We start from the raw sequence: 22,636 nt of genomic DNA, 5'->3' as shown, positions 1-22,636 counted from the left end.
GTGAAACTTTAAATGATTTGTAAAAACTATTTAATTGAAAAAGCATATTTTATCTTTAATAACAAAATGAGTCATTTTACTTTTAATCTGTGAAGAATACTCTTTAGACCTAGGGTTGGGGTTTGTTGCAGACCAGGATATAATAATACCCTAACTCGCTACAAGAAAATAATGAAACGAATTGAATTGAAGGAAACAAAAACTCAATTGATGGATAAGATAAACGTGTCGTTTATTTACTGTTGAAAGAATGAATGTTTTAGATATAACATGTGTTCATGTTCGCGCGGGTGTAACCATCGTTCATTGCGGGACTGGTGTTTTAGCAAGAAAAAGGAAATGTGTGTGGTCACTATTGTTTGTTTGCATGTTAGAAGTCAGCTCCGCGGTGGTGTTCTCAGGGACCAGTAGTAGATAGAGAGAGAAAGAGTGAGAATGTGTACGTACGGTCTGTTAGCTTTTTGCCCCACATAGTAGCAAAGTGGACGTGACGCACGCGGTCGGTCCGTAGACCGACCAGCTCAAAAGCTGGGCCTAAAAGGAAGAAGCCGCTTATTGCTCTTTGTTTTATACTTGTTTCCGGTGGTCTTTTGCGCGTGTGTGGATTTCCATTGAAAGGAAGTGACGTCGTCCTTGTGTGCATACGTGTGCGCGTGTGTGAGTACATGTGTGTACGTTAGCGTGTGTGTATATACACGTGAATGTGAGTGTATGTATGCGAATGTGGATATATGTACGTGTGTGGACGTGGGCGTGTATGTTTGTGTGCGCGTATGTATATGACAAGTAATATAGCTTGAAATGTGAACGCGTGTTTTGTGTGAGACTAGAAAAGGCTCGCACAGGTTCAAATTAGGATTATCAGTTAAAAATTTATCTCGATCAAGCATCTAATAACCTTGAATCATTCATTTACTGATTAGAAAAGGCCACTTTTATATTAGATGTAAGCAAGGGCGGACATACAATCATATTTACACTATCTCTCTTTCTCATAATATTTCTCAGTACTAGGACTTACACTTGAGTCTTTGGAGGCATACAATCAATGACTTGGCCCTTTTGGCGTCACCAGACCTCTATGCGCCACTGCGTTTTAATTTTGAAATCTCATAAAAATAAAATCAATTGCTAATTTTATTTTCTTAAGACGAAATAAATATCTAGGGGAAAAGTTTTTCTTTGAAATTGGTGGTGATTTCATTTTCGAATTGGTCCGAAAGTCTCATTTTTAAAAGAATAATTATTGCCCCATTGGTGTTCCGTATTACTTCTCTTTTTCTCTCTCTCTCTCTCTCTCTCTCTCTCTCTCTCTCTCTCTCTCTCTCAGCGCCGTCATCATCCGTCTCTCACGTGACGTGACTATGCGACGGCCAACCGGAATTCTAATGGCGTCTCTCCCACTTCGGGCTATCGCATGTGTGTGTCTATGTTCGTAGAGGTGACACGGAATCCTGGCGAATATTAATTCCTCAGATTACTGTCATTAGAATCCATAATGACGAACTGCTGATACCAGGTAAAAATCATTCACGAAAACCACCTTATTAGGATTATCAATAACAACAACAACAACAACAAAAAAACATAAGAATGATCAGTTCCTCTAGCCATTTTTCGCTGATATTTTTTCCCCCTTTTTATTTTTTAATCCCACTTGTTTACTCTGATCTTTTCTCAATTAAAATATTCCACGCTTCGGTTGATTAGCGTGGTTATTATTTGCAAGACTTGTTGTGAAATGACGTGACGAGCAAACCTTTTGACTTCTCCTAAATCTGCCTTCCTCGTTTTTTTTTTTTTTTCCTCCCTCAACCCTTTCCTATAAAAACATGACAAACCTTTTTAGTTTTCTAATTATTAAACATCCATTTGTTATGTTTCCTTCGTTTTTAATCATCACATTTGTGGATAGTTTTTATTTTATATAATGTTGTATATGCATTAAAAAAAAAAAAAAAGTGTTAAGGTTTAACGAGCCTTTTATGTAAAGTTTTTTATGAGGGTAAAAAGAAGAATTATTGAATTATTGAACTTGATAAATTCTAAATGTACCTGTTTACAATGCCTTCTCACGAGACAGTTAGACACCAGGGTCGTTTTTTTAACGTGGAGAAAAGGAACAAAAATAAAAAATTGTCTCAGTCGTGAAGGATTGCCCCTTCCCTTCACTGACAGAGAACAAAAAAAATTGAAGTGTAGCAATGTAGAACAGATACGACACTTTGATCTTGGCCCAAAGGCTCAGAAGTCTGATAAATTCTAAATGTTATTTTAAAATAACCTAATCCTTATATATATATATATATATATATATATATATATATATATATATACACACACACGATTCTTCCAAGTTACGAATATTCAAAGATAAAAACCCATTGAATTCAACGAAGTAAATATATTAGTGCTCAATAAAGCAAGATTCAAATAAACATTTTTTATGTCGCTACACGATCATGACAATGTTTCGATAAATTAATTATAAATAACTAAAAGTCCCTTCTTTTAAAAATTCAAGTCCACAGTTTCTTTTTTGTTTTTTTTTTTTTTTTTTCTGGACGTGGATCCACACCCTAAGCTTACAGCAGACCACATGGAAAGCAAAAAAAAAAATAACAATACTAACAAAAAATAAAGTGCAAATGTAATTACTACTCATTCGCAAAAAATAATAAAATACGACAATTTATGAAAAAAAAAAAAAAATACTTTTAACAGAATTTAAAACAAATCGACCTTTGCGAACTAAACTTAAAATTTAAGGGTAGGGTAAAAAGAAAACAGTGCGGTTCAAATTCTGTAGAAATGCCGAACATTTTTATTTTTTCGTTTTGTTTTTCACTTTATTGTTTGGGTTCTTAATACCCAAGTAATGAAATGCAAAAAATTACAATTTAAAAAAAAAAAAAATAAATAATAAATAAAAAAATAGAAAATAAAAGAAACAATTTGCAAAAATAAAATGTAAATAAATCTGTAAGTAGTTTTTCGTTTCAAGAACCCAGGTTTCATTTTGCGTGGTTGCCTTTCGGCAATATTTCACAATATTTTCAGAATCCATATTGGCAGCCATGGGGGTTAATCTATAAAAGCACACACAAAGTAACATGTAATTGTATAATGTCTCCCATTTACTTAACTCCCCACAAGAGGGTCAGTTTTTCATTTTGGATTGTCTCGGTTTAGAAGGACAGCTCAAAAACTAACTCATCTTGTATATTTAAATTAATTATTTTAATTAAAAAATATCGAAATTGATTTAAATCAATAAAATAATTTGATTTCTCTTAAAAAAATAACAACAACAACCAAAACAAAAACACGAGTATATTTACCGAACAAGTTGAAAAGTTGACATTTTTTTTTGTCAATCGATAAACAAATCAATGAAATGTTAAGTTTTAATCGATTTCTTTTCGAAAGCCGTCTTCATTTGTGACAAAATGGAACTTAACAGCGATAATTTGATAAAAGTGTGTATATCTATCTCATTATAAACTTTATGGTATTTTTCTACGACCTGCCCCAATGTAGTATAAACACCCCTAACCACCCATGTTAAGAACGGCTTTCGGAATACCCTCTTATACTCCCTATGTTAAGAACGGCTTTCGAGGTTGGGGGGTTGTTTATTTCGAAAGATGTTCTTAACATGGGAGGTTGGAGTGTTTATAATACGCTGGGGCACGTCGTAAAAATTTACCAACTTAATAGTTTAAAAAATAAATAAAACGTGCTTCCTTCATCGTCTAATAAGAATTGTTCTAAAAATCTCATTTCAATTTTTTTAATTTGAAGTTCAAATTGTGTTTCGTATAGAAATAAGATTATTTACTTTTTTTAATCTTGAAAATCTAAGTTTAATTCGATATTTTAATCACTGGTTGCCATTTGTTTTTCTCACATAAACACAATCAAACAGTAATCTATGGCTGACTGCGATAGCTTCCGTACATTTATATCTGATCTACCCCTGCATTCCATGCTTAAAAAGGATGTGTCCTCTATAGTATCAGACCTGACCGAATGGTTAATTGTAGGCATAGACCGATTCATACCATCCAAAAAATTCCAACAAAAACCTAACAGCCAGCCATGGTTCTCCTCAGAATATGCTGCTGCCATTGCGCACAAAAATCACTTTTTCCATAGCTACCAACGTAATCGATGCACTAAGACTAAAGCTGCTTTCAGGACTGCCAGCAACCACTGTAAAAAATGCAAGGGAGCTATATGCTCAGTCCATTATATCCAAAGTAGCTGAGCAGCGGCTTGGTTCCCACTAGTTTTGGCAAATAGCAAACAGGATCCTTAACAGGAGCGTGCGTTCTATCCCAACTATCATCAATGGACCTGAGGTCATCTCGTCAGCATCAGAAAAGGCCAAACTATTTGAAAAGAACTTTGCAGCTAATTCTACCCTATGCAACGAAGGCCATCAACTCCCCGTATTTCCTCCTATAACAGACAACATGCTATGCAACATACAAATATCTGTGCGTGAGGTCACCAAGCTAATCAAGAATCTTAATTCCAGTAAAGCAACTGGCCCTGACGGCATTCCAATTATAGTGTTGAAAAAGCTTCAACCAGAACTTGTCCCCATGCTTACAAAACTGTTTAAGTGTTGCCTTAAGAAGTGCTTCCCAACACCCTGGAAAACCTCATCAGTATGCCCTGTATTTAAGAATTCATGTGAAAAGTCATCTCCCTCTCAGTACAGACCAACAAGTCTCCTGTGTGTCATGAGTAAGTTGCTGGAATCCATATTAAATAGAGAAGTAGTCAACCACCTCAGCAGAAATAACCTTCTTAGTGACATGCAATATGGTTTCCGTTCTGCAAGATCTATAGCAGATGTGCTAACGGTTGTATCTCATAAGATTAGTGAATCTCTTGACAAAGGCTTCCTTTCTAGGGCAATTGCTCTTGACATATCAAAGGCCTTCGATAAGGTGTTGCATAAGGGCCTACTTCACAAGATTTCCAGCTACGGTATAACTGGAAATGTTTTCTCAATCATTAAATCATTTCTCTCTGATAGGCTCATAAGAGTAGTGGTTGATGGGCAGAAATTAGAGGCCCAGAGTATTAATGCTGGAGTCCCTCAAGGGTCCATCCTGGGCCCAACTCTCTTCCTGATCTACATCAATGATCTTCAAAAACACATACTTAAATCATTCGTTGACATCTTGTTATGTGGAAATAGGTAACCAACCCGGAACATTCTACATAAGGAACCGAGTCACCGGTTTTCACCGGACCCTTGTAAAAAAACAGACTTCTCCCTGAACATTAACATGCTATATTTGTCTCCATATAAATACGTAAATTCTTTCAGTATTCAAACCACAGTGTATATTTATTTATTCCTTTCATGGAATACTTTATCTATGATTGTCCGAATAATAGGCCACCTTAGGACATATCAAATTGGTGACGGAGACGAGATGCGAACTCAGTAAAAAAAAAAAAGTGAGCACGTGGTGAGCGCGAAATAAAAAAGAAAAATCCTTAAAGAGTTTATATCCGATTAAGGAAATACTTCTTAGAAAGCGAAAGACGAGTATTCACGCAAGTACAAATTTTTATATTCTTATTGGCGTTTTTTTTTTTTTTCTTTGAACTTTCTGAAAAGTTGACGTCATATCGTCTTGTGTTGAAAAGCAATTCGGAGGTGTTTTGTTTTCGATTAATACGATAAAACGAATTGTACTGTGGAAATTGTTTTTCTGTCATAAAGAAATTCTTAAAAAAGGTTACACAAAAAAGACGAAAAGGATCTCTGAAAATTTGTAAACTATTGATATTTTGTATGGTGATTTTTTTTTTTTTCTCTTCGAACATTTCTCAAGTGCTGACAATTTTTTTTTTTTTGTGATGATATCTGAAGGGGAACAAAATTTTGTATACGTTGACTTTGTATTTGTGCGTTTAAAAAAACAAAACATGTCTTCCGAACAAATAACAGAGTTAACGAAAATGATAACTGAAAGCTTAATCGCTCAACAAAAATCTCAAATTGAATTTCAAAAACGGATGTTGATTCAGCAAAAACGTTTTGAATCACTCGTCTTTCAGCAAACTACAGAGAATCGTCTATTATGTGAAACTGTTGTCACAAAAATCTGAAGATGGCACATGTAGATTTTTTTCTGCAGAGGTTATAGTCAACTCTCTAGCGGAGTTCAAATATGACCCAGAACGAGGTGATAGGTTCCCTGCTTATTATCATAGGTTCAAGACAATTTTTACAAGAAGATGTGAGAAATGGTCGGACGAAGAAAGAATCACACTCTTACTTCAGAAATTAGGTAAGGAGGAAAACACAAAATTTACGAATTTGACTTTACCAAAGAAACCGGAAGATATTTCTTTTCTGGAAACTGTTCGAATTTTGTACTCGATATTTGGTGAAATAGACAGCCTTTTTCATAGAAGGTATAAGTGCTTGAACATGCAAAAAGAAGAAACTGATGATATTGTTACATATGCGGGTAAAGTCAACGCCCAGCGTGAACTATTTAAATTAAAAGATTTGTCAGTTGACATTTTTAAGTGTTATATATTTGTTCAGGGACTGACAGCATCAAAGGACAAGGATTTAAGGTCAAGAATTTTATCGATTATGGAGCAAGATCCAGAAATTAACTTGCAAAAGTGACAGAAGAATGTCAGAAATTGATAAATGTGAAAAGGGATACCACTAGGATAGAGGGAAAAACTACATCCCACATCCTAATGGTAAAACAAAAAACAGTTCCCAAGAACAAAGGAAAAAGTTTTGCGGGTTCGCACTAAAGGAAAATGTGCCCTTTTAAAGACCAACCTTGTGCCAAATGTGGTTTAGTCGGACATCGAGCTTTCCAGTGCCGAACTAAACAAAATAAACAAAAACAAAAATTTAAGTCTAAAATAAATGTGGTGTTGTCAAAAGAAGTGAGACAAGGAAGTAAAAGAAAATTGGTCAATACCAAAATAAATTGTCACATAGTGAAACTACTTTTGGATGCAGGTAGCGATATTTCAATTATCGACGAAGTGACCTGGAAGAGGATTGGGTGTCCAAAACTAGAAAAAACATTTTAAAATGCCAAAGGAGTATCTGGTAAGAGATTAAAATTCATGGGAGAATTTAATTGCAGTGTATCCCTTGGATCAAAAACTTTTTCTACAAAAGTGTCAGTTGTTCCAGGTATAAATTCTTGCCTTTTCGGAATTAATTGGATCGTTTTTGATTTATTGGAGCTACTCATAAATTCATTTTGTGAGATTGTAGTTGAAAAGAAAAATTCCAAACAAAATGAGGATTTTCTTACGGTCTTAAAAAGTGAATTCCCAGGGTTTTTTCTGAGGGTTTAGGTATGTGTACTAAGACCGAAGTGAATTTTGAACTAAAGCAAAATGTTTTTAAGCCAAAAAGAAATGTGCCTTTTTTTAAGCCAAAAAGAAACGTGCCTTTTTCCTCAAAAGAAGATATTGAAATTGAACTGCAGAAACTACAGGAAAATGGTGTAGTCGAAAAAGTTGACTATTCTGAGTGGGAAAGCCCCACTGTATATGTTAAAAAGAAAAATAAGAGGATTCGGATATGTGCCGATTTTTCTACAGGCCTCGATGACTGTCTTATGGATCATAATTATCCAGTCCCATCCCCTGAAGACATTTTTACAAAGCTGAATGGAGGGAAAATTTTCTCCAAAATTGATTTATCTTACTTTTACCTTCAGGTAAAAGTCAGTGAAGAATGTTCGAAGTATTTGTGTATCAATACCCATTTAGGACTCAAAAGGCTCCCTTTTGGTTTGGAAATAGCTCCAGCGTTATTTCAGCAAATAATGGACACAATGCTTGCCGATTTAGGTTTTGCAATCGCATATTTGGATGGCATTCTTGTAAGGAGTAGAAATGTTTATGAACATAAGGAGCATATCAGAACAATTTTGTAAAGAATTGAGGAATTTGGTTTCAAATTGAGTGCTGAAAAATGTGAATATTTTTTAAAAACAGATAAAATATCTGAGTCAAATCATTGACAGCCAAGACAGAAGACCGGATCCTCAGAGAACAGAAGCCATTGAGAGGATTCCAGCACCTAGCAATGTTGCCCAGTTACAATCTTTTTAGGGTTTAGCACAATATTATGCTATCTATATCCCAAAAATGCATAAGTTGAAAGCACCATTGAACAAATTATTAAAAAAGGAACGAAAATGGATTTGGTCAAAGGAGTGCCAAAGTGCATTTGAAGAGATTAAGAAATGCCTGCTATCTGATTTAGCACTGGCACACTTCGATCCACAGAAGGAATTGATTGTGGCCTCAGATGCAGGTGATTATGGTATAGGAGTAGTACTTCTCCATAGACTGGAAGACGGATCAACGAAGCCAATAGTTCATGCTTCCAGATCACTTTTGCCTGCAGAGAGAAACTATTCTCAAATTGAAAAAGAAAGTTTAGGAATAATTTATGCAATTAGAAAATTCCATAGATTTATTCATGGCAGGATTTTTACGTTGCAGACTGACCACAAGCCCTTGTTGATTATTTTTGGATCTAAAAAAGGCATACCCACTCACACTGCAAACAAACTTCAATGATGGAGCATAATTCTGTTGAATTATAATTTTAAAATGGAGTACATTTCATCCAAAAATATCGGACATGCAGATGGACTATCCAGATTGATTCAAAAGTGTGTAGAACCTTTAGAGGACACAGTGATAGCTGCATTAAGAAAGGCTGGACTGCTGTGCAACGGTGTTGAGGAGAAAAAGTACAAGGGTGAAAAAAAAAGTTAATCGACTGAGCCCCAGACTTAAAAATAAACGGTATTAAGCAAAATTCTCCAAGGAGAAATTGGCTTGGGGGAGGTGTTATGTGGAGATAGGTAACCAACCTGGAACATTCTACATAAGGAACCGTGCCACCGGTTTCCACCGGACCCTTGTAAAAAAACAGACTTCTCCCTGAACATTAACATGCTGTATTTGTCTGTATGTAAATACATAAATAAACTTCTCTTTCAGTATTCAAACCACAGTGTATATTTATTCCTTTCATGGAATACTTTATTTTTGATTAAATAGGCCACCTTAGGGCATATCACATCTATGCTGCTGACATGACCATGGCAACACATCTAAGGCCGTAAATGACAAAATTCTCTTTGATTCTCTCTTCTCTGATCTTGAGTGCACGATACAGTGGGGGAAAAGGTGGCTGGTTACTTTTAATGCATCTAAAACCAAGCTCCTATCTTTTTACGGAATTTAATGCAATATTACCGTGTTGGTCGGTAATTTAATGACAATATATCGTAAAAAAAATGCCCTTTGCCGAAAAAAATTAGAAACATTATTTTGTTTCAGGGAGGGGGGAAAAAAAAAAAAAGTATAATCCATCTGATAATATGGAGACGAAATGAGCGGAAGGTTCCTATTCTATAATCGAACCGAATACGCATTTATTAAATGCGTGCACGCAAAATTGAATGCGCGTGTGAGAAAAATCAACATGGCGACCGGTAAAAAACAATACTGAATACATTGGATAATAAAAGTCTTATTCTAATAAAAACAACTTGTTAGCGATAGTTTTAAATGTGACATTATTGATATTCATTCAAAAACAGACCCGAATACCCTTAAAAATCAACTTTTAAAACCTATGTCTTTACCGTAGTTGATATTCTAGTGCAGATTGACCAAAATAAATTGCTGAAAAGTTTGTAATTATACGACACTCGACCTTTTAAGAGGGGGGCTGTTTACTAAACAGCCTGTTTAGTGATAAAAGGTTTACAGTTTTCGTGTGTTTATAAAGAAAAATAAACTTAAGTTTACTTTTTTAAAAGTTACTAAACTTTATGACAGGATCCATGTTTGTTTTTTGTTTAATTTTTATTTTTTTGGAGGATTAAAAATTATATGTTTTGTAAATTTACGTTTCTGTTGTATAATCATTTTCGGATTTGAATACCTCCTTTCCCCATTAAATAAACGTTTTTTTTTTTTTCTGGGCCTTTACAAAAGTCATCAAAGTAAATAAGCCCATTAAAGACTAATAAAGGATCTTTCAACTTAATTTCATGATTATAAAATATCTATTAAGTATAAATTTTGGAAACATGAAGTTCTGAAACATTTTCGTTTTATGATGATCTCTAGGCATTATTTAAGTGATGATTATTCTTGCTATTGTTTTAATGTTTAAAGAGAGAAAAAAAAAGGATGATATTTTATCGATTTAGAAAAGAAAGGATGTATGATTTTTCTTCAAGTTGGGTGGGGTGGGGGCATCATGACTAGAGTTGTTGGTGGTACTTCTTGCCTTTTTGTTGATCTCATCTAGGCGGCGCTGCTGAGGCCGACGACATTCTTCAACCCCTCCTCTTTTTGCACGTTTCGCTATGGACAACGCAGATATGTTTCACACACTACACAATGTTCATTTTCTTTTTTTTACACTACAATCTACATGTGTGTTCGTATATTTTTGATTCGCTCTGTTTCCTTTCACAATCATCCAAAATTCAGCTCTTTTGTACGGCAAAGGAACATGACGATAAGATGTTTTTTGTTTTTGTTTTTGTTTTATTTGTATTGCAATGCAACGAACCAGTAAATGTTAAGATATTTGACTTTTTCTGGTGCAAGTCCAAAATTCAACCTGAAGAAAAAAAAAAAAAAGAAAAAAAACCCCAGAAAAATCGGTAAAACTATACAAACACCGTGACAGCGAATTAACCCTAACCCTAACCCCTAACCCTAACCCTAATCCTAACCCTAACCCTAACCCTAACGCTGTCACGGTGTTTGTATAATAATACCGAAAAATCGGTACTCATGCATGCAGAGTGATCCGTGCTGATATATAATAACGTTATTATTTAAAAAGCCATTCTTAACATAGGGAGGGGAGGGTGTTTTGTACATATTCTGTACTTTAACCTTACAATTGAATAAAAGAAAAAAACATATCATAAAACTTTAATTAAACTTGGAAATACGATTTAAAAAATAGCGCGGATCACTCTGCAATCTGCCGAAAAATCGCTGTAATGGTACCCTGGTACCGGTAAAAATGACCGAAAAACAGCTCCCTATACTTATAGGGTTTGTATTACTGTATACATAGATCCGAAAAAGTTGTCAAAAAATAAATATATAACAAATAAATGTTATCAAAGGTAAAATAAGTTACTTTTCTACCTAACTGGATAATTTTTTTAGTGTTTTTTATTTAATGTAACATTTTATTAGCTCGAAAAACATACAATGTTTACCGATGTATTTGAAAATTGCAAATGGCGGGGCAGGGGCACTCTCTGGTAAACACGGTAAGCTTGGGAAAACGAGTTAAAACTAAAAAAATACACAAAATACTGTTAAAAACCCACCGAATATATGTCAGCCTATGTCATGGTAACATATATTGAGTTTCTAACAATATTGTTGTTAGTTTTTTAGTTTTAACTCATTTTCCCAAGTTTACCGTGTTTAATTAGCAATTTTCGAATACATCGGTAAACACTATGTTTTTCGAGCCGAATAAACATGTTACATTAAATAAAAACGCAAAAAAATTATCCAATTAGGTAGAAAAGTAACTTATCTTGCCTTTACTAACATTTATTTTTTTATATAAACCCACTTATAATATTTTTTTTTGTTTAGTTTATATTTAAATTTTTATTGTGTTCGAAAGATAACAGTCCGAACTTTATCTCTAAAAGGGGGAAAAATGTATATCTAGTAAATATTAATAAATGTTATTTAGGGGTTAAGAAAAAAATTTGTTCAAATTTCAGATCCGAATACATCAACTTTCAAAGTCTCTAGAAAAATAATTATCACTTTTCTGAAACTATTTCAACGATAATTAGTAAATTAAAAATTTAAGATACCATAATAAGAAAAATGTACGTGCTTTTTAAAACTAATAATTGCATAATTATCTCCCCTCCACCCCCAAAGCAGGTTAGTTGAAAAAAAACAAAAACGAAAAAACAAACATCGACAATCATTTGTAAACACAAATCCCGCAGATTTTCACGAAAGTACGGATAACGGGAAGTGTAATAATTTCGTAATTTATTTAATTTTGTTTTAATAAAACTGGAAATGCTTATTTAATTAAAATATTCTTTTAATGTACACAAGTAAGAATTTCTTTATTTTTCTCTGAAAAAGTTTCATATTAAGTTTTTTTTGTATAAAACTAAAATTATTGATGACGTTTGTTTACCAGTATTTTCCTTAGACTTTGAAATAAAACGTTTGTGAAATGTTGTTCCAAAAGCAAATTACATTATTCGATTTATTCTTAAATTCATAAGAAATAGGCTAAAAGTAATCATTTATTAATGATTAGATAGAATTCAAATTGGAAAGAAAATGAGGTACTTTTACAGTATCGCCGAAAATGGGGACGCCATTTTTTTTCGGTCACCTGTTGTTAAAATCATAGGAAGAAATCAGTATTTTAAACTATGACCGAAGTAGGAAATAAATAACAAAAAAAATAAAAATAAAATAATAATAATAATAGAAAATTGTTTTATTAAAATTATATTTTCTTACGCAGACTTTTAAATAAATATCTTTGCAATTATATTTTGATACAATTTTATACAATAAATATTTTGGTTTGCAAACGGCGCTCGCGCTCGCCCAGTTTAAACAATTATGAATATGTCATTTTCATTTTGATTTAATAAAAATCTATATATATACGTTTCATGAAAAGCTTTCCCGTTTTCATTAATTAAATAGAAACATTTTCAATTAAACAATTACGGATATATGTTCTCTAGGGTCTGCCAAACGTCAAACGATTGTGAAAAATGGACCGCATGTTTCTGTCACGTCAGATTTGTGCTAACTATACGAACTATGGAAAAGCAGAAGCGACTTAATGATTTTTTAAAACCTTTGTTTATCTTCTTCAAACTGCAATTAATTTTGTTAGGTTTTAAGATTTACACAGTTTAACGATTAATAATATTATAAACATTTGTATCTTAAATATGAAATACGGTTTTACTGAATGTTCATTTGGTTACATACGGGGTTCCATATTTTGTTCGGTAAAAAGAGACAAACAAAATATGAGGTGGGGGAGCTTACAAAATGCTTAATATTTGTGCAATAATATTTTTTAATTGGTTCTAATCTGGCGATAAAATAGCTGACAAGAGTCATGTTTATATTAAAACTTAATATTTAAAATTTTTTTAAACAATTAAAAATTTATGTTGTAACGGAACATTTTGAAATAATGGAATTTTAATCGTTTTAATCTTTTTAAAATTAATTAATGTTTACGAAGTTTCTTTTTCTTGGCAATTCAACTGATTATAGTATATACTAACTCGAAAAAAACACTATTTAAAAAAAGCATAATATTAAGTTTAAATGAAAAACCGATATATGTTTTTTTTTCTAAACAGTTAATTTTTTGTAAGTAAAAAAAAAAACAATACTCAAGCTTAGATTGAAACCAAAACATAAAGATAGTGAGTCAAGTACATTGAACCAGCTTTCATGTTCTTTAGAATGTGTTTTCAAACTTGCTTATTCTTTACATAAGGAGCTGTCATGTTTTACGACATGCGCAGTTGTGAAACAGTTGACAAAAAGATAAAAATCCAATGACACCCCCCCCCTCTCCAAATACCAATTTTTCAATTTTGACCCCTTAGCAGCCCTTTTTTTCTGGATGAAAACTGATTAAAAAGTTTTTCACATGCCTGAATATTCTGTATACCAAATTTCAAGTTTGTAGTTAAAAAATTCATTGAGTATATAGGTTGAGAAGTGTCCTTTCCAATACTACCGATTACTACGATACTATCTTATTGATTACTTAAAGTTACTGTACACACAATAACCCTTATCCCCGAGTGGCTTCGGGGCCTTGATAAGTGATGACCTCCATGTAAAAAAAAAAAACAAAAATAAATACGTTCTCACTTTTATAGATATAATAGATTACATTTAAAATTCTCCGGCAACTGTTATCATTAAAATCACATTAAATATTTTTTTCAATTATATTTTGATTTGGTGAAAACATTGAATAAACAATACTTAATTCAATGTTTGATCGATAGTTTGAGAAATTATTATTTTTTTTTTTTTAATTAATTTCATTAACACAGACTTTAGGGCTTTTTTTTTTTTTTTTCATCATGTTCCGGAAATATTTAAAAATGTTAACATCTACGATGCTTTATTTTCATAAAAAAGTAAAAATAAATTATGGGTTCATTATATTCTGTGATCGTTAATCAAGAACAAATAGATAATAGAAAATTTCATTAAAATTGGTTGATTTCCTGAATTTTTATGAATTTTTAAGTAAAAGGAAGGACCGTAATGTTTATACATTTTGGGAATCAGCCATTCATTTTGCACATACCTATCATATATCCGTCATGGAACGAAAATGTCATATTCATAAAATTGATCAAGTAGTTGTTTTTTTTTTTTTTGTTTTCTTTTAATTAAGAAAATTAAATTTTATAATGAAGTGAGAATGGTGTGCTTTGATCCACCATATTTAATAAATATAGGGAGATAACTCAGTTCAAACTATTATTGTTAAATGAGTTGAACTTTTGTAGAAAGCTTACAGATCGTGCCTCAGGATAGTCTGATCCACCTGAAGTCCTCCTTGTTGGTTGAAGTTGTTTGTTAGCTGCAGTAACAAAGGCCTTAAATGACAAAGCTCTCTCTGATTCCCTCTCCTCTGATCTAGAGCGCATGGTTCAGTGGGGGAAGAGATGGCTGGTTACTTTTAATGCATCTAAAACCAAGCTCCTAACGTTACATCATCAACGCTCTGTTCCTCATCTAGCATCAATTGAAATGGATGGCTCTCGTCTTGGGGAAGCTTAACATGGATGGATGGCTCTCGTCTTGGGGAAGCTTTTGACAAGCTCCTGGGTTTGACCTTTACTCCTGATCTGAAATGGAACACGTATATCAAGTCTGTTGCTCGGGCCGCTGGGAAAATTGTGGGATCCTTCTACCGCTCCAGAAGATATCTCACTACTGATGCAATTCTCTATCTGTATAAAAGCCAAGTATGTCCAAAGATGGAGTACTATTGCCACAGCTGGGCTGGAGCTTCAAAAAACAGCCTATGCTACCTAGACAAATTACAAAATAGACTTCATGGCTTAATGAGGGATGCTCTCTTCTCTTCCCTGCAACCTCTCTCCCACAGAAGAAACGTTGTGAGCCTGTCTTTGTTTTATCATTATTTCCATGGCAAGTGCTCGTTTGAGCTCCAATCTCTGGTCCCCTCTTGCCAATCTTTCATGATAAACACCCGTCTAGCTAAAACCACTGTCAGTAATTTCCCCCACACTTTATCTGTGCCTAAATCAAAACGTAGATTCCATGAACATAGCTTTTTTCTGAGAAGTGCACACCTATGGAATTCTCTTCCCTTTGCCTGTTTCCCACCTGGCTACAACTTGGACGTCTTCAAGTCTAATATAAACAAATTCCTGATTAATCGCCCCCTTAAGTATCTCCAATACCAACTATTACTACGATATTATCCCATTGATTATTGTAGACAAAATAATCCTTACCCCCGAGTGGCTTCCGGGCCTTGATAAGTGGTGGTCCCCATGTAACAAAAAAAACCTTTAGCCTTAACAATAACATTAAGTACAAGTGGCAGAGCTCCCCACTAAACAAACTTCCTCTGTGAGCTCATATAAGTGTAAAAAAAAAAATTAAAAAAAAAGCATAAAAAACGTTTAAAGAAAAGTGCACATGATTAATCTTCCAAAAAGAAATAAATTGGTCAACTGTCCTAAAACGCTAGGATTGTCTTGAAATGGTGAATTATTTTGCATTTATGTGAAACCAACCCCCACTCTAAATTCTAAAATTGTTTTTGTTTTGTTTCTATCAATTCTTCAGGATGTTCGCACATAATTTTCCTTAGTCCTATCATTAACCCAAAGTCAGAGTGGCAACCTCCCCACCTTCTCATAATTGCACAAAGGCTCTCTTAAAACCATGCATAATCGCCTTTTAGAAAACAAACAAAAAACACCCAAGATTTATCTATCATAGGGAAAAGGTGTGTGTGTGTGGGGGGGGTAACTACCCTAAAACACTCAAATGATTCAAAATGGGAAATCATTTTACATTAAATTCTGAAATAATTTTTGTTTATCTTTTATTAGTTTTTCAAGTTGTTCACATTCAATTGTCTATAAAGGTAGTATCACATACTTTGGAGAGGTGGTCAGATGGGGAGGGGTAGCAGAAGGTATTAATCTACAGTAATACCAAAGAAATATTGCAATATATTCATTTTTAACCAATCCTAGATTTCGGTTTCAGTTTTTGGCACATAAAATGCATTACAACTAAACTTTGAGTTCTCTAACTTCTTTTCTTTTAATGAATACATAGCATTTTTAAGCAATCACAGCATATGTGCATTTACTGCAGATTATTTGGAAACCATTAATTTCTAGAGATTTTCAGTAGCATATTCAGATTCCTTGCACAAAAATACACTTATCTGGCAAATTTCATTGCTTAGTCATGTGTTTTAACAAAGATATAGCATTTTTACTGAAAAAGTAGCGCAAAAAATGTGACAAAACGCATATATAGAGGGGGAAATATCCAAACACGCAGGGCATAAAAATAGTCATAACTTCCTTGATTTTAATTGGATTTTAAAAATTTAAAGATTCTTTCTTAGCTTATCAAGCTCTTTCTATATATACCAATATTGAAATATTTTAAGCCATTTAAATTTTTTCATGTGTATTGCTATTTTTATACCTAAAGGAAACCAGTGAAATTTGTAAAGCCTTTTATGAATATTAATAGTTTTGAACACGCTTTTTCATTAATTTATAGGTGAGCATCTCAAAGATCCAAGGTAAAAAAAATTACCATCATTTAATTTGGTAAAAATTTCCACTTATTAACAAATTGTTGTATTGTTTCAAATGTTCAATTGATCCTGTTGAAAAATGCTGTTTTTATGACGTCTTACAAGCAGGTAGTATTGCTAATGCATCCTAAGAACACATTTTTTTTTCATTAAAAAATGGTTCATCACAATTTGCAATGCACAAAAAAATGTAAATGCTTTTTTTTTTTTAAATTAATTTTTTTTTTGATAAGAGATATTTACAAGTATGTTCACCTGTTTTTTTTTCTTTTAGTTTTTCTGTTCTTTTTATTCCTCCACCATTTAGAAGTGAACTGTAAAGACAACTGAACAATTTCATCTTATGACAAAAATAAGTTAAATACATTTCAATATAAACAAATTACATTGGATGAGATACAGCATAGGTGTTGAATGTTTTAAGCAATGGAAAACATCAAGAGGTGGAGCCAAAAACCTGGTGGAGAGACAATCTTAACAATCAACTGGATGACCCAAGTAGCCAGGGACAGATCAAAATGGGAGAAAACTAGGGAGGGGTTACTCCTTAAGGAGTGATGAGAAAAACCCTGTTGATGATTAAGATCAAAGGGGGACAATTTTTATTTTGTTGCAAAATAAATTAATTGAAAATTCCCAATGATCAAATAATGTCATCCAATCCGTTGCCAATAAATTCTTTTTTAATGCAAACACAAACACTTTTTTTTTTTTTTTTTAGTTTTACCAAAATGTTGCGGCTGAATTCACTCATAAAGTTCAATATCTTCCTTGATATTCTCTGAGCAATTTTTCCAGAAATAAATTAACTGAGTTTGCCCATTTTCTTCCATATTTGTTCATTATAAGTAGGACTATGACAACAGCATAGTCTTTTCATTGTTTTGACTCTCTAGTGTGTATCTGTTGATATCTTATATGCTTTTATATAGAGTGATGTGGTTCTTGGTTGATTAACTGTGCCTGTATCGGATATATACTCAAGAGTCAAGACAATGATAAGAATATTCCTTTGTCATAGTCCTAATTATAAGTTTAAAATGTGTATCGTCTAAAGAGTTAATTTGGGATCCAATTTCTAAGTTAGCAAGTATGCTTGTTTTTATTTTGTGTGTTCTCCACAGTTAAACATTTTACAAATTTTAGATACTTAAACAAATCTGATGTGTGCTATGAATAGTTGAATAAAGCAAAGCAAGTCTTATTGTGGCCATTTGGGTATGAATAGCGCATGCATCGTTACCAAATCGAGGCCAACACACATGTAAGATTTGTACCTAGAGGATTGATATAAAAGCAGCTCTCTCAATCTTCCTATCTCTTTCATTCTCTAATAGATAATATTTTGTGACAAGCATACATGGAAGCACCCGAGAACGGTGCGTGTATGCTCTCACTGAATACCCCTTGGGGTACAAGAACGATATAAGGCTGGCACCAAGTCATTTGTCTGGTTTCAGAGGTTGCTCATAGTCTGTGTCAACATTATCATTCGAATTCAAATTGGTACTACTGGTCATGTCAACGTTATCGTTTGTGTTTGTATTGGCATTACTGTTTGAGTCTGTGTTAGCATCATTGCTGGAATCTGTATCGATGTTACTGTTGCGTGTGTGTTGACGACCGTTCTAAGTAAAGCGTCCTTTTGCATTTTTCTTTTAACACAAGCTATTTCGTTACAAATGTTTGCTCCTTGCTACAATAGTCTAGCATTAGTTCGTAATTTCCAGCACTATCCATTTTGGTTTGGGGCTGGTCGATGTGGCAGACGAGTTATTGCACACTCTTTAGCAAATTCTGACTGTTGGGTGAGTGTCAGCAATTGTTCTAAGTCAAAAGTTCTTTTTGCTTTTTTTTTTTTTTTTTTTTTTTTTTTACTTATTTCATCAGTTTTCCCTCAACATTCTAAACTGTTTATGTTTATCTATTTTTCCTTTTATTTATTTTTTTATTTTATATCTCATATATATTTCATTCGTTTTCCAGATTAACACTTTATTCTTACCATGGAAGAGAACTTACCTGAGAATCAGATTGAACTTCCGAACAGTTTATCCAATGTTATTCATCACAAAATGAATGCACAAACTCAACAGGAAGCTTCTCCTTATCTGGCTGAAAGGCCATCATTAAACCCAGTGAACCCTTCCTCGGCTCCCTTAAAAGAGTCTTCTAAGGAGTGTAATATGCACCTCCTCGCAAATGCAGTGGACCATGTTATGTACCATCCTCCCATCAGTACAACCGATGCAAATCTTGCTAACATGCCAGCAGCACCTGTCCAACAGCAACATGAGATTATCTCAACTCCTACCAGTAGTGGTAGTTCATCTCCGTTTCATCCACCGGCTATTATGGCTACCTGTAAAGAAAATTCACTGGCCACCACCACTACCACCACCACAAGTCACACAATGAACATCGGAGTTGGTCTTGTCCCAGTACAGAATTATTCTTCACAAGTCCAGATATCCAACAGTTCGACACCTTCATCTAACTACTTACCTTCGGAATCAAGTCATACAGTACTTCCCTCAGTAAGTTCTATGCAGGATGGTGTCGGCTCTAAATCTATGACCCCAAGTTCTATGTCTCTACCCAATCATATTGTACATTCTGCATCCAGTTTTTATGTGTCCGACAGTATCACAGAATCTCCAAGTAGTTCACAGTACGTGGTTGGTACTACACCTAGTTCAGTCTTCTCTCCCGCAGCTGGTACTATCCACCGTCCCTCTAATTCTATGCAAGGTAGTGTTACTACTACTACTACTACTACTCTTCAGCCTTCCTCTAGCGAATTAACAAAATCATCATCTTCTTTAGCACAAAAAGATTCACCAGTAATGCCAAGTGGCAGCAATGTCTTGCCAGCTGAAACTACTGCTCCAGCTGTTACGAACAACATCCCCCTACCAGCATCCGATCCATTGTATATCCCGATGTCTTCACTGCAATCAAACGTGATGATGTCATCCTCATCTCCCCAGTTTCAGATTCCATCTAGTTCTGTTATTTGTGAGCACAAAGCTAGCACTTCCTCTCCTTCGGTTGACGCAATGTTTGGAGTAAGTAGTTCCTTTGAAAATCAAGCCACTATGATAGGGCCTGCAAGTCCGTCAAGTGCTTCTGTATCAACATCTAAGAAAGCTAACTTGTACAGTTCTGATAGCTCGAGCCTCAATGTAACAGCAGTACCTCAACATCTCAACACCGGGGAAAATGGACCAACAAGTTCAGTATCGACCCATAACACTCTTCATTCTACGACTGGATCTCAAGATTATTCCAAACCAAATATTTTCTCGCAACCAAGCAGTACCATGCTCAGTCAGGGTGATGCTGCCAGTAACTGCTCTAGTTCAATGCCTGAATCTCTTCAACTTTCTTCAACAGAAAATAATTACCCTCTTAGTCATAGTGACTCGCCATCTGGCCCTAGTAGCTCAGAACTTTCATCAGTACAAGTTCCTAGTAGTTCTTTTAATACTCTTGATAATAAACCTAATTCAGAATTGTTAAATAATGACAAGTCAGCATTTTCCAATTGCGACGAAACAGCAGATAATAGAAATATGGTATCAGGATCTACAGACTCCCATGTTCAACTTGATTCTGGTAGTCTTTTAGGATCTAGTAAAGATGCATCAACAGATGCTGTTAGTTTAAACTCTCATATTACAAAGGATCAGCTAGATAAAACAAAAACATCTGCATCAAGTAGTGATGTGAGTAATACGAACTTACAAAAAGTCACATCTGGATCAGGCGACAAGGTAACGTCTGCATCTGGAGATAAAGTAATATTTGGATTTGAGAGCAATGTAATTAATGAAACCAAAGCAGACTCTGACAAAGGAATAAGTACATCTGGACTGTCTGACGAAACTAATTCTCTTCCAGTTAATGTTTCTCTTGAGGTTGAACAAGTTACATCTGGATGCGGAAATGTATCTACCGGAACTTGTGTTACATCTGTTGCTAACGATCTCATCTCGGAAAAAAACACACCTGCACACAAAACGGCTCTATCTATCCCTGGTCAAGTTACATCTAGTCCAGAATGGAATGAAAATTATGTTAATTCTGGTAGGAAAGAACTGTCTGTTTCTGGAAGCACTGATTCTAATTATGTCACATCTGGTACAAATATTTCTTTCAAACAAGTGTGTCTCTCTTCGGAGGCAAATAATTGCAGTGCAGTTTTGGAATCTACTAACATAACGTCTGACACTAATAATGTCTCATCAGGTTACGAACTTTCCACTAATGATAACGATTCCTGCAGCTCCAACTCTGCCAGTTCTTCCAGAGAAACAAAATCTTTTGCAGATTGTAGCAATTCTGTTTTGGAGTCAGATTCCCAAATAACAAATTTGGACCGTTCCAATGTTTCCAGCAGTTTAATAAAAAATGACCAAGACTCTTTGAGCTCCTCGCTTTCTGGTATGGATGCAAATTATGCGAACAATGTTGAAAATTCCCTCCATAGAAAAGAATTGTTGAAAGAAAAGATGAATTTTGGTGACGATGCAAACTCTCCGATGAAAGCAGATAGTTCCAGCAGCTCCCTCAAGATGAAACCCCTCGTTCAAAACTCTGTTTCTAAGGATGACAACTCCTGTACTTCAACAATAACAGACCTTGATACAAATTGTCAGAAAAGTGAAACCAAAAATGAAATGGATGGTACAAAATCTGATATGAACATATTGGACTCTAAAGCAAATAACACGATTGGCGATTCAGCTTCATCTGAAATCCAAAAGAATGAAGATGATGCTGGTCCTGCACTCAAGAAAGCAAAAATCGCTGAAATACCCGAGAGTAAAGATAATTTAATTGAAATGGAAAGTTCCAAAATAAAAGTTGAGATGGAGTTAGCAAGTACTGGCTCTCCTTTACCTGATAATGCAACTGAACAGGGCAAGAAGGAAGTCAACGAGAAATCCAGCCCCCCAAAAAAGGCTGTTAAATGTGCTGACACCAGCACTGACCTGGGGCCTGATGAAGTAAGTCCTGGCAAATGTCAAAAGCGAAAACGGTCCCAGAGTCCTGTCAGTTCTTCCCTTGGCGAACCACGCCGGTCAAGTAGGCAGTCAAAATCAAAATTTAATGTTGTGGAAGTACTTGGTATTGGTGTGAGTGTTGACCACAATTTGGAAGATGAAAGAGTCCCGATTAAGCAGGTGGCTCGTTCACCTGCTGTCGTTGCAGATTCATCTTTCTCGGGTAACATCAAAGATGAAGTTCTGAACGTAACGGACAAACAAATAGAGGATATGTTCAACAACTCCTTTGGTGAGTTAATCTTAACGTCTACTCTAATAATACCAATTGTGTATATCTTCTTTATTTTTCTTTACTCTTTTTCAATTCAAGGGGCTACTATTTGGGATTGCATCTAGCAGGAGACTCTGGGGATCTGAGCAGCTAGATGTCTGTTCACATTACATTTAAACTTCAGCAGGTTAGTACAATCAGGGAAACAGGGAGGGGATTCTATAGTCTAAGCTGAGGTAAGAAATTATTAGAGTAGAAGGCTTTCCGATGGTGAAGGGGCAAGATTTTGCTGCTTGTCAAGTTAGTCAAGAGTATATATATCAGGGGGGGCACAAGTGCTATGAGTTCATCAGAACACATTCCATCAAAGTACTTGTAAAAGTGGCACAGGGATGTGGCGATGGG

The 22,636-nt window shown here is 34.4% G+C and overlaps 1 protein-coding gene across 1 annotated transcript in view; it reads left to right on the top strand.

Annotated features, from left to right (window-relative positions):
• The first annotated feature begins 1,344 nt into the window (after positions 1–1,344).
• The window catches only part of LOC145256430 (uncharacterized), a 101,239-nt gene continuing 79,947 nt past the window's right edge, over positions 1,345–22,636 (top strand). Inside the window, exons 1-2 of the mRNA XM_080115324.1 lie at positions 1,345–1,519; positions 18,935–22,249. Coding sequence (XP_079971450.1) covers positions 18,955–22,249 — 3,295 coding nt within the window. The 5' untranslated portion in view covers positions 1,345–1,519; positions 18,935–18,954. The remainder of the gene's footprint in view (positions 1,520–18,934; positions 22,250–22,636) is intronic.

The sequence above is a fragment of the Euprymna scolopes genome, chromosome 32 (genome assembly GCF_053919585.1).
Source record: "Euprymna scolopes isolate OS-2025 chromosome 32, ASM5391958v1, whole genome shotgun sequence".
In the NCBI taxonomy this organism is placed as follows: Eukaryota; Metazoa; Mollusca; class Cephalopoda; order Sepiida; family Sepiolidae; genus Euprymna; species Euprymna scolopes.
This window is presented reverse-complemented; position numbering and strand designations above follow the sequence as displayed.